Below are 12761 nucleotides of genomic sequence, written 5' to 3'. Positions count from 1 at the left end.
AGAGAGAGTTTTCATCTTCAAATGCATCAGCATATTCCTGATGTACTGTGTCCTGATTAAAGGCAAGGACTCAAAAGCAAAGTCGTAACACAGATAATACATTTCTCCTTGAATGTCCTCATTTGCGTCAGTTCCAAGGCTAAAAGCCACAGAATCCAAGGTTGAACATAAAGAAGATTAGTCTTGTGGTTAGTTATAATGTCAGGAAGGTGAAGGAAACAGACACAGACTTGTCCTTCCCAATTTGCAAAGACTGAATTTAAAGTCTCTGGTTTGGGCACTGAGGTATTGTGGCAGGGAGAGGGGGGATAGAGAAACAAGCAAAGATTTTCAAAGATCTTTAAAAAAAAAAAAAAGGCTGGGTAGAAAAGGAAAAAGTTAAGAAGGGTCCAACAGGACATAAAAGGAGAAAAACTCCAGGGGGAGATATACAGCATCAACAGAACTTTAGCAAGGGGATTTCAATTCTAGATAAAAGTCCTGAGATTTAATATCTAGAGATAAGTAATGAGAAGAATATAATACTGGAACTTTAGCCACTCTCTAAAACAACACATAACATTCATGAAGAGTCTCATAGGAGTCAATTGCCATAACTTAACAAATGTAAGTCAAGCAAACTTCAGAATCACTTTTAAGTGTGTAAGAACACATTTCAAATCGTACTTACCAACATATTTCATGAATTCGGTAACATTATAAGTGGTCATACTTAAAACTCAGTGGTGCAGAAGATTATGTTCAGGAGCAAAAAGAACAGGCACCGTTGCATTAAGCTGTCAGACATCAAAAAGGAATGCAAAACGCCTCGCATCCAATTTCTGCTTCAACTACTGGCATTAACCAAATTCATAACCAAAAGAGCACATGCAAAGTATGTTCAACAGAACACCACTTAATCACTGAAAAGTTCTGTTCCTGATTCACTTAAGTTTCATTTTCTTATAAAGTATATTTATTTAACATTCTGGATTTTGAAGTGGTAGCATCACTTTTAGAGAAAGAAAGGAAGGAAGAAAAGCACAGAAAAGAGGGAGAAAGCAATGTCTTTCAAAATGCTCAAAATTCACTAAAAATACCACTAATGCTGCACTGGGTTTTGTGTATCACTGGGTGATCTTAGCACTTATAAAACATTTCTGCTTAGGAAAGGAGAATATCAGCATAAAACTAGAAGTTGAGTCATTACTGTCTACTCCAAACTTTTATCTCAGCTGAGGAAATGCTGCAAGAGCCTAAACAACAGAAAAACCACCAAAATAACACTGAAACTGAACTAACAACGACACAGCATCAGAGGAAAGCACAACTGTACAACAGCATTCCCAAGGAGCTGACACGCTTCAAAAAATATATAAAGGTAGAGAGATTTTTGCTCACAAAAATCTGCAAGGTCCATTGGACAATAGCTTCAAACAATGCCATGTATGTCGATACCTTTACATCTTCAAAATAAGTGTTCTTCAAAATAGCCCCTTTCCAAAGAATACATATCACACTAAGTTAGGTCAGAAAATTTATTTTTTTTGCTCAGGTGAAATTATGCATGTGCTTATTAGAGGTTTCATCTGAGGAAGGAAACACAGGATCAGGCCAATACATTTTTCAGAACTAAACTAAAACTTTCTTTCTAATTATGCTCTTTTCTGATATAAAAGATATGGCAGGACAGCTCCAGTTGGAGCTAAATTGATCCCTCAAAGTTCGTTTTACTACCATTTTCCACATAAATATTCTCTTTCATTCAGATTTTTTTATTCACTGACTACAAAGATTTTTATGATAATTGGTTTTAGTCAAGTACACTGTCACGCTGGAAGTTAGAACAGAAGAATTTGTCAAAATGTTCTCTTTTTATAAAAGATTTAATAGTAATTTAAAAAGTAAAATTCAAGCTGTCGACTTTTTGAACCATATCCTCAGAAAACAACATAAAAGTGTTTCATTTACATTCTTGTTAGTCAAAGATAATCCTTCTATGGCACAGACACAAATTTTACCCTCCTGAGTGTACATATCACTGAATAATTTGTTCAAATGTCAGTTGCAATTTTCAAAATCCTTTCTTGCCTCTGAATCTTAAACATCTGTAACAAATACTTGTTTTGAGAGTGCTTTACATTCATGACACTTGACCTTCTGCTGTATGTACTACAAAATTTAAGTTTCAAATACCATGCAGGCAGGAAATCTGATCATTCCAGCAGTAGCCATCTGCATGGTCCAATATCAAGTATTAGTTTTGGGCTGCACAAAGTCATGGGCTACATACCTTTTCCTGCAACTTCTATAATTAGTTGTAATTTGCGGCTTCTAAAACTCATTTCTCATAGAACATCTGGCCCCAAAAATCTTACCTTAACATCAGAAAAGTACTTAGCATTTGGCTGTCTGTGTGTGTACACATGTGTAACTATAGAACACAAGCATATGCTTTGCGAGTGGCATACCTAGGACTATAGATTCCTATTCCAGAAACAAAAGCCTTTTAGTTCTGGAACTGTAAAAGAACATTACAAGAAACATCTAACATAATGAATGTAAAAGTGTTTTCCAATGTTCTTGCTGCCTTATGTCTAACTATTCATGTTAAATGTTAACAGCTCATCAAGCACCCTATCAAACACTTGAGAGCTTTGCTCAAATTGGAATTTTCGTCTGCATGATCCTTAATAGAGCTGGAGGACTATATCGAAATTAAAATGTGAACAAGGCTTTAAAAAAAAAAAACAAACACAAAACACACACCACACAACAAAACAAAAAAAAATGCAAAACCTCACTAGAGTTAAAGCATCACATTAACAACAACAACAAAAAAAAAAAAAAAAATCAAAAAACACATACACAAGTTCAACATTGACATATCCAAGTCCTTTCTCTTAACTAAGCTAGACTTATAACAAAGGTTGGATGAGGTTTTGAGCAACCTGGTCTAGTAGAAGGTGTTCCTGCCTTTCCAATCCAACCCATTCTATGATTAAGCCACTGTGTATTTCAGCTTCATTGTGTCGGAAGGAAATCTTTCCTGAGCCTGCGAAAAGGTCTAATGGACTAATTCGTGCAAGCAACTAAACAAAAAGCCCTTTGAGAGCCTTATACGTTAGAAGCCTTCCAAGCACACTCAAGCAAGTACTATAACTTCTAAAGGGAAAACAGAATTACACTCCAGGATCTTTAAAGCACTCCAACAATAACAACACATCTTTGAAAAAATGCCCAATGCCCAGTGTTGCCACATACACCTGTCTCAGGCAACCAGCACTGCTTCTTAGGAGGCAGAAGCTGGAAGCATGCAGGATGCTATATTGCCCTCGAAATTCATTTCTTGCCTAGTCATAGGAAAATTCTGCCAGAGGACTATTAACACACTTGTACATCTGCAATAACACAGCTACAGCTAATAAAGAATTAAAAATAAGCAAAAAGGAAGACACCAGCCATGAGAATAACAATACTAGCCTGAGAAAATAACAGGGACCACAACTTCACATGCCCGGTTCTTCTAACGGCTTTACAGAAAGTGACCTATAGAAGCTATTATTCTCATCAATCTCTCAATGTTAGAAGAGCATTCATCACATCTCTTACCTGAGCTCCATCCTTTAATTTCAGGATGCATTCCATTGTATTGATAGTGATGACAACTGGTTCTGATCCCAATTTTGTCCATGGCACATGAATTCGAAGTTCATGAATATGCCCACTTAAAAAAGTAAATGGTAGTTTCAGCTCCTAATAACAACAAAAAGAGTGGTGAATTCACTACTGAAACATGTCAAAATTCAAGACACATTTGGAACTTAAAATAGTACAGTTCTAGCATAAAACGTAAGTCAAAATTTATTCTCGCTCCCCAAATCAGCAGTGTGCCATGGGGCCTGGCAACTGGCTTTACAGTCGCTTGCACACTTACAATTAGTCAGTCCAAAGGAGACATTTGGATTATCATGTCCTTGATAATAAGACAGTTTAAAACCACCTCTCTGGCATGAAGCTACTACAAAATATGTCACTATTCAAGGGACAAGTAGAAATTAACCCTGGAAAAGTAAATACTTAAACTGATATGCATTATTCTCAAGAACACAAATTTGGAATTAAACAAACATTGACAAAGGCACCACAAGGACGTTTCTTCCAAGATATTTTAATAATAATGCTTCATCGGCAAAACCAGACTCCTCCTCACCAAGGCCTAACGTGGATGTCACACTGCTTTAAAAACTGGCGCAAGACAGACCAGAACTCCTAAGAAACGCCTGGCGTTCCACCCAGTCAGTGCATAGATCACACCTCTACAGGACAGCCTCAGTGAGCCAGCCGCTGCATGCAGCCAGTCAGCAGCAAACATGATGCCAAGGTTTAGATAAATTCTTCGGATACAAAGTGTTGAAATTTTCCCAGTAGCTTCAGGGGTTCTCCTGGGAAGCACAAACTTAATGCTTATCAGACAGAACAGTCAAGCTAGAAATCTGGTCCCAGGACTAGAAACCAAGATTTAAAATAATGAAAATAAGTGCTTACTGCAAAATAAAGAAAGTATATTTGATATTATGTCAGAATTTTAAGTCAGCATTCTCAATACTAAGCATTCGAATAATCAGGCTTCAGTGATTATGTATCTTCTTACTTTCCTGATCTCCTATCCTGACTTTTTTGCTATAAAAGTTTAAAGTTTTAATGCAGAAAAAACAACAGATGTCTTCCCTTGGAGTTGCCCACAGCCTGGTGTTTGCGTCTTCGTCTTAGATGTTGGGAACTACAGGTAGATTCTCTTTCTCAACCTGACAAGATTCCTAAGTCTCCTACATGCTGGGCAATAGTTTTGGCCATTAAAATAGAACATTTTCAGTTGGAAGGGATCTACAGCAATCATCTAGTCCAACTGCCTGACCAATTCAGGGCTGACCAAAAAAAAAGTTAAAGCATGCTTTATTAAGGGCATAGTCCAAAAGCTTCTTAACAGTGACAGGCTTGGGGCATCAACCACCTCTCCAGGAATCCTGTTCTAGCATTTGAACACCCTCTCAGTAAAGAAATGCTTCCTAATGTCCAGTCTAAACCTCCCCTGGTGCAGCTTTGAACTATTCCCAGTGCCCTGTCACCAGACATCAGAGAGAAGATCTCAGCACCTCCCTCTTCACATCACTTCCTCAGAAAGCTGTAGAGAGCATTGAGGTCACCCCTCAGCCTTCTTTTCTCCAAACTAGACGAACCCAAAGTCCTTAGCCACTCCTCACAGGACATGCCTTCCAGCCCTGTCACCAGCTTTGTTGCCCTCCTCTGGATGGATTCATGTTCACTTCCTTCTTCAATTGTGGGGCCCAGAACTGCACACAGTACTGCAGGTGAGGCAGCACCAACGCTGAATACCGCAGGATAATCCCCTCTTTTGATGGGCTGTTTGTGCTGTGTTTAACCCCAGGATACGGTTTGCCCCCTTGGCTGCCAGGGCACTCTGCTGACTCGTACTGGGTCTGCTGCCGACCAGCACCCCCAGGCTCTTAACTGTTGTGTTTCTCAGTAAACTCAGCAACATAAACCTTTGTTCAGAACTTCCCTGGAAAAACTGGGCAATCTGGGGCTTAAGCACCTTTGCAACTCAGCTCAGTTTAGGTACTTACACTCTTTGACTCAGTAGTCCTATAAATGAGTAGAAGTTAACTGGAGAAGGTCCGTAAAACTCTGAGGTCAAGCAGACAAGGTGCTAGGGAATTTCAGACAAACATTTAGAAGTGGATCTAGAAAGTCTGTTTTCCTGCACTGCTTGACCCTAGACCTATCCCTGTCATATAGAAGTTCTACACAAATAAAATTTGAGGACAAGTGGATTTTGCATTTAGTGCTTGGCATATATTATAAAGTCCACCTGTAAAACATTTCTGTGAAGTCAGTTAATATCATTATATGCTTAATATCTTGAAACTGTAATCAAATGTTAGCGACACTTTTTGAAAGCCCACTAAAAATTTTGATTTTTCTAAGTAGTTATCATGTCGTAAGCTCAGAGTTGAAGCAACCACTATTGCAACTGTCACAGGTTAGCATCCTGAGATGGCCTCTAGTCACCCAAAAGAGAAGTCAACTATTCTTATGCATGAATACCTAGCACCACCACAGCAACAACAGCTCCTAAAAAGAGCAATTTTAAGGAACACTCTCTTCCTTCTGCAGCTGATACCTCTTCAGCCTTTCTACTCGTACTATAAAAATTCATCTTGCATCCAAGAGTTAAGAGTAGATTAAGCATATTCACTGCTGACAAAATCTTCAGAGAACACAACTACACAAAATTATAGCTCTATTTGTTGGGCTTTTTGCAAAGTACAGCTTTCAGTTTGTAAATTAGTTTCTGGAGTTTAATGAGCTTTCATTAATGAAGTTTAAAACAAACCACACCCATCTCATATCAGGGAAACTCTTGACTTCTCCCTCGGCTATGCATCTAATTTCAAGTCCCCATCCCAAACGATGACAGTTACAGACTTTCTCCTAACAACCATTTTAAGAAAATTGTTAATTTGTTTCTATAAAGTGTTTTTTCTTCATCTCATTCACTAATATACTGAAGGATTTTAGCTAAAACCCTCTCTTCTAAAAATTCAGCCTTAGGCTCGCAATCAACACAAAAAATTAATCCAGACAGTTTCAGTTAAGCCACAGAAAAGCAAGTACTGGGCAGTTTAGCTACAGATGTTGCTATGCTGATCACACAATAAATGAAAAAGTACCTTACATCCTACAGCTTTGTGGAGGGGCCACAGAAATGAATGATAAAAAAAATATGCAATCTGAAAATACATCACAACTTAAGAGACAACGCTTTCGTGAATCAAGACAACAAACTATCACTATTAACAGTAATAGTAATAAATTCCCTTTCCAGACTCACAGATACCTAATTTTTATGCCACTCATCAATATCGCAATGCTGATCTAGATCCTGACTTGTGTTCACAAGTGTAAATTATGAGTTTACTTCACAAGGCGTTCTAGAATAGATCTTTTTCCACTATTTGCTGAATGGATTTAACACACTTTCATTTTTGTCTAGTTAACTGTAAGATAAAGAAGAAAACTGAAGTATAACACTATATATAACACTAAACACTATATCACCCCATTCTTTCAAAATGAGGTGATCTAAATATGCTGTGTGTTTGGTATCAGATACAGTTCTTTTTCAAAGGAATTTAGATACAAACACTGTCTGACATTATACTAATTGCACAAGCAAGTTTCCTCAAAGCAATGCAGAGAAATCGTTGTTGTGCTATTTTAGTAGACAACACAAATGTGTGCCAAATTTAATAACTTGTTCATAATACAACATAACAAAGACCGTTTTTATTCCTCCTCCTTTCCTGTGCAATCTTTCCTCTTTCATAAAGTACTGTATTAAATTGTTAACATATGTTGTGTACTTATGACTGCTCAGATTCCACATTTTAGATTTTACAATTAGGTCATATCAATCCTTCAAAAAATTATGATACGGCTGAAAACAAACTCTAGAGCTTGACACATAAATAACCGACCAAGATCATGCACGACTGCAGACTAGATGATCATAAGTCCCCTTGCCCTAAAATCTCCATTTGCTCTAAAATACAAGACACTCCCAAACTTTAGGGAGCTAGGCAATTACTGTTTCCTCCATGTCAGTATTAACTCAAATATCTTTCTTTCACATTCAAGACGGTATTTCACACGTAACCCAGTGGCACATAACCCAGACACTTACAGTAAGGATATTTTAAAATAATTGTAAGAAAGTGAGGGCATTAAGTACATTAGCATTTTTCTTACTTCTTTCTTTCTAAATTCTTTCAGATATGAAAAGTCCACACTACAATAAAATTCAATAATCTTCAGATCAATTTCTCCTTTTTGTTCCAATCAAAGATCAATTCATCTTTCTCTTCTGTATTTGTAAAACAGCTAACTTCATAAGCTATGACGTTATTGAAATACACGCAGGCAGCAGAAAGAGCTCACAATGTCTTCTCTCTTTGGTACCACTGTGTCCACAGAAATATTACACACAAGCTAGTTACCAAGTTCATAGGTAGTTCTCTTATCCCTGGTACCACAGTGACTTCACACAGAAGTTGCCAAAAGTGCTTAAAAGGCTTTTCCATGAAACAATATTTAAATATTAATGTTAAAGTTTAATTACAAAATACTTTCTTGCAGTAGTTTTTGTACAATCTGTCAGTTATTATGCCTAGATGGAAAAATTCTTGGAATGCTTAGTCTTCTAGTAATTGAATCATCCAGAACAGGAAATAAATTAATATCAAGATTTTAAGAGGTTTAATCTTCAACTAAAGATAATTATTATATAATCAACTGGCTATTCAAAGAGACATAATTATGTACAAAAGCTACATTGTACCTAGAAGGTTCAATCTGAGTACAAACTAGTACTCAGCTTTCACTACAGAACTGATATTGTCAAAAAAAAAAAAAAAAGAGAAGAGAGGCAAAGCAGGGGAAGGACAGACCCTAAGAGTTATTGCAATAACGTTCAGTTTAGTTTCATGACAGCATATAAAACATATATAGATATCCGTAAAAACATGAGAAGTATTTTAAGGTACTGAAATGTTCTCTTTGGGTTTGATAAATATTCTATATCAACAACTATATTACTCCTGATTTCAAAAAGTATTGGTTCCAACTTGGTCCCAAAAATAATGTAAGATCTAGAAGACAGACAGCAGCTTACACTCTGTTCTTATCTGTTCTTTGGGAATCTGTGTGGTGGCCCATAGGAGCACAACGTGACATGGGAATGCTAACATCACCTGAAGTTCAAGGAGCGAGGGGAGAAAGCACAGACTTTTTCCCAAATCCGTTATAAGGTGCTTTGTCCAGATAGTTTGGCACCTATGCTAACACTCCCAAATAATCATGCATAGTTCCACAAAAGCTAGAATTCTCTGAAAATGTTTAAGGTTCCAGACAAAAATAGCCAGGGCGCATGCATTTGTATTCAAAGCCTAAAGCATGAAATTAAGGCTGCATTCATGCCAGATAAGCAGGGAACCAGGCTGAGTATAACAGCCAAGGACGGAAAGGATGTTAGAAGAGCAGAGCGGCTAAGGAGACTAAATTTGGATATTATGAACCTATCCAGGCAGAGAGCTCAAATAAAATAATAAATACTGGTAACTTTTAAGACACTTTAACTTTTCAAGGGAGCTCCTTGCCAGCTGCAAAGGCTTGGGGATGATGTATTACCACATACTACATACTGAAAGAGTTCTGCTGAGCAGTCATAAAGCAGCATCCCTTCCGCTAAAAAAGAATAAGACACCCTAAATACAGTCTATGGGTGCAGGAAAGTTCTAAAGAATAATAAGAGCCAAAGTAAGATCACTACATTTCACATAAACACACAGTTAGATAACATAAAAAAAAAAAAGAATCTGAGTTAAATTTTGCATTGACTGCATATTCACATCCCCATTGAAGCCAGCGAGTCTTGAGCACTGGTATATATGGCAACTCTTGCCTCTGCAAGAGCCATGACAGCAACAGAATGCACGGGATATTTAGGTACACAGCTGATACGTAGGCAGGCAAAGATGAGGCCAGGGATCAGCCAGAAGCAAACTGCAATTATTGCAAAGGGAGCAAGACAGATGATGGGAGCAAACTCCCAATAGCGCCAGGTAATATAGCAGCTTTGATATACCCATCCCAAGGCATCATTTGTTATCAGGACAAACTTCCTCCCTACATCGTATAGCACTGGAACAGTTTACCTAAAAAGGTAAAGGAGATTTTAGACTCAACTGGAGAAAACCACCAGCTGATCCGATATAATGTTGGCAACAGTCTTGCTCAGAACAGGACTTGGACCAGGTGACCACCAGAATTCCTTTCTGATCAACCCTTCTTTGATTCCATAATATATACATTTTAAAAGGCTTTGAATATTCACAGAAGGAACACATCCTACCAACTACAGTCTAGTATCCACATCAGCTGTGTGGACAAGCTGTACAAAGAAAATGAGGAACTAAAAGGCAGTTGTCTTGGGAGAAAGTACTTGAAGGAAGACAAATCAGGCTCTTTACAGAAGCACAGAAAATAGGACAGGACCTCTTGAAAGACTGTCTCCTCTTCCAGAATAGGATCAGAGATACTTAATTAATTACAAATGTTTCTTTCACATTTTAAAAAGTCTCCTCTCATGGTTTAGAGACCATGCAGTCTCCTCAGTCTATTCCAATGGCTCATAATCCGATTAAAACATGAGAAAAATTTCCTTGATGTCCAACCTAAGTCTCCCTGGGTGGAATTTATTCCATTATTTCTTGCCTTGCCCATATAACTCTTGCCTTATCTTGTCTCACCTTATTTTATCCAAAATTAAAAAAACAAAATATTCCCTATTCCCTGTCTTTTATTCTTCTTTCAATGGCCATGGCCTAAATCTCCCATTATTTTTTGCCGCATTTCTCTCAGCTCCTTCAGTTGGACTACATCTGGACGCAGGACTCGAGCTAAGACTCACCATACCACGTACAATAGAAAATGGTTTATCTGTCTCACACACTTGACTGCTTAAATTGTCAACTCAGATAAGCACAGAAGGAACCAGTCCCTCTGCTAAGACTCAACCAGTTCGTGTTAACAGCAGGCTCCAAATTCTAAATCCAGGGTCTTACTTGGTCAAACCTGTCTTTTTAAGGCTAAGTTTTATAGAGTCTCTGATCTACACCACACAACCCAGCTGACCAAATCTGTCCCTCAATTACTCTGAAGTTTAGATACAACTGGAATGATGAAAACTGGAGTCATAAAACAACAAAACTGCATTTACTATACGTAATTAAAAAGAGATCCTACTTTACTTTGTGACATTTTGAACTAGTTACTATATGCAATTAGTAAATATGCCTGGAAAAGCAATTTAGTTAATGTTCGTACTGTAAAACAATAGTTACTGAAAGAAGAAACAGGTTCACATCACACCCCGTAACTTACAGAACATGCAAAGAATTGCTATTCATTACAAAACAAATGGCACTGAATTAATGCAAGAATAAATAAATGCAGGGGGGAAAAAGGACTTGCATAGGAAGAAAAACATAAGTACTAAATGAACATTTATCTGTGCAGACCAACAGAAATTATTTACTCAACTTCTCTTAAACCAAAGACACAGACTGTAACTACTGCAAACACAAGATACCTGTTCAAGTACATCCAGCTTCAATTCAAGTTTACTAAGCACAACATCTCCTCCCCAGAGTGACAACTGCAGATCCGAAGGCTTCAAGTTCTTTATGTAGCGATTCACATAGCTCATCAAAATAGGAGTTACATAGGACTCCAGCATCCTGGAAGATTTCCACGTTACAGGTCAAGCGCTAGCAAAAGGCACAAAACAATGAGATATTACTTACAAATCATCATTCTAATTTTCAATAAAGCAACAGTCACACTGTTTGGACATAAGAAAAATAACATTGCAAGTTCTGCTTTCTAAACATATATGTCTATACATAGAGATACATATAGCTACATATAAATATGAAATATATACCAAGATGAAAGCACATCTATTTGCATTTACAAATTATCAGCTTTTATTACACGAATTAATACCTGGCTTGCTCACTATCAAAACGAAGCCAACCCAAACAAACCAAAAAACAGAGAAGATCAAGCATTCTGCCACGCTTTCATGTAAAATTTAAATGACAGAAACCTTGTCGTCACTTTTACCTGACGGAAGCCCATACTAAAAAAAAAAACCCTGAGACACACCTCATCGGTATCGATACTATCGTGCCCACGGCAGAAACGCCACCTTCGTGCCACCTTAACTCTAAGCAAACCCATATCCTTCAAAACTCACGCTGAAGCTGCGTTAACGCTCGCCACCGCTCCCCTCCCACCCTCTCCAGCACCCTGCCCTCCGGAGGAGACCCTTCCCCACCGCCATCACCGCCGCAGCCTCTCCCGGACACCCCCGGGAAGCAAGGAAGCCGGGAATCCCCCGCCCGCACCTTCGGGACCCCCCTCACATCCCCCTCCCTCCCCCAGCCCCACGCCCTCCCAGGACCCTTTTACCTGCCCCTCCAACCACCTCCGAGACCCCGTGCCCCTCGCCCAGCCGCCACCCTCGCCGGGCCGGCCGGGCCGCGGGAGCCCCGCGCAGGCAACTCCTGCCGCTCCGGCTCCGCCGCACGCGCACTTCCGGGTTCTCCGGCGTGTGCGCTCCTTTCCAGCCACCGCCGCCTCCGCCCCCCGGCCGGAAGGATTTGGCTGCGGCACCGAGGCGGGGCCGGAAGGCGGGCTTGGAGCGGGCGGAGGTCACGCGCTCTGCCAGGAGTCGCCGGGCGGAACGGGGGGACTAGGCGTTGCGCTGGGGGAGGGAAGAATGGGGCGGCGCGGCGCGGCAGTGGCCGTGCGGGAGGTGGCAGGTGGGAGGTGGGAGGTGTCGGGAGAGAGCGGCGCCGCCAGCACGTTGGTTGTTTCGAGTGTGTGTAATAAAGATGGACGTTTCTCATTTTTGAGTGAGGTTCTGCTGAGGTTCTGAACGCCACCGTTCCAAACGCGAGAAGGAAGTTCCTCAGAAGTTGTATCTTCTGCGTGCCCAGAGCTCTTCTCAGTACGTTGATCGCAGAGAAAAGCCCAGAGCCCTTTTGGGGTTGCTCCTGGCAGCAAGAAAATGCCCTGGGCCCACACTTGGAGGAGCATGAGTCAATGGAGCCCTCAGAGGTTGGCATGTGGAT

At 39.6% G+C, this 12761-nt stretch overlaps 1 protein-coding gene across 6 annotated transcripts in view; it reads right to left on the bottom strand.

Annotated features, from left to right (window-relative positions):
• Positions 1 to 12133, bottom strand: part of VPS13B (vacuolar protein sorting 13 homolog B) — a 500947-nt gene extending 488814 nt beyond the window's left edge. For all 6 annotated transcript variants that reach the window (XM_086608763.1, XM_086608762.1, XM_086608766.1 and 3 more), the window contains exons 1-3: positions 12097 to 12133; positions 11213 to 11390; positions 3592 to 3735 (exon numbers count right to left, since the gene is read on the bottom strand). In XM_086608763.1, coding sequence (XP_086464889.1) covers positions 3592 to 3735; positions 11213 to 11359 — 291 coding nt within the window. In that variant the 5' untranslated portion in view covers positions 11360 to 11390; positions 12097 to 12133. The remainder of the gene's footprint in view (positions 1 to 3591; positions 3736 to 11212; positions 11391 to 12096) is intronic.
• Positions 12134 to 12761: the final 628 nt, after the last annotated feature.

This window comes from Tauraco erythrolophus, chromosome 3, assembly GCF_009769465.1.
Source record: "Tauraco erythrolophus isolate bTauEry1 chromosome 3, bTauEry1.pri, whole genome shotgun sequence".
NCBI lineage: Eukaryota > Metazoa > Chordata > Aves > Musophagiformes > Musophagidae > Tauraco > Tauraco erythrolophus.
Note: the sequence above shows the minus strand (reverse complement) of the source record. Positions and strands in the feature narration are given on the sequence as shown.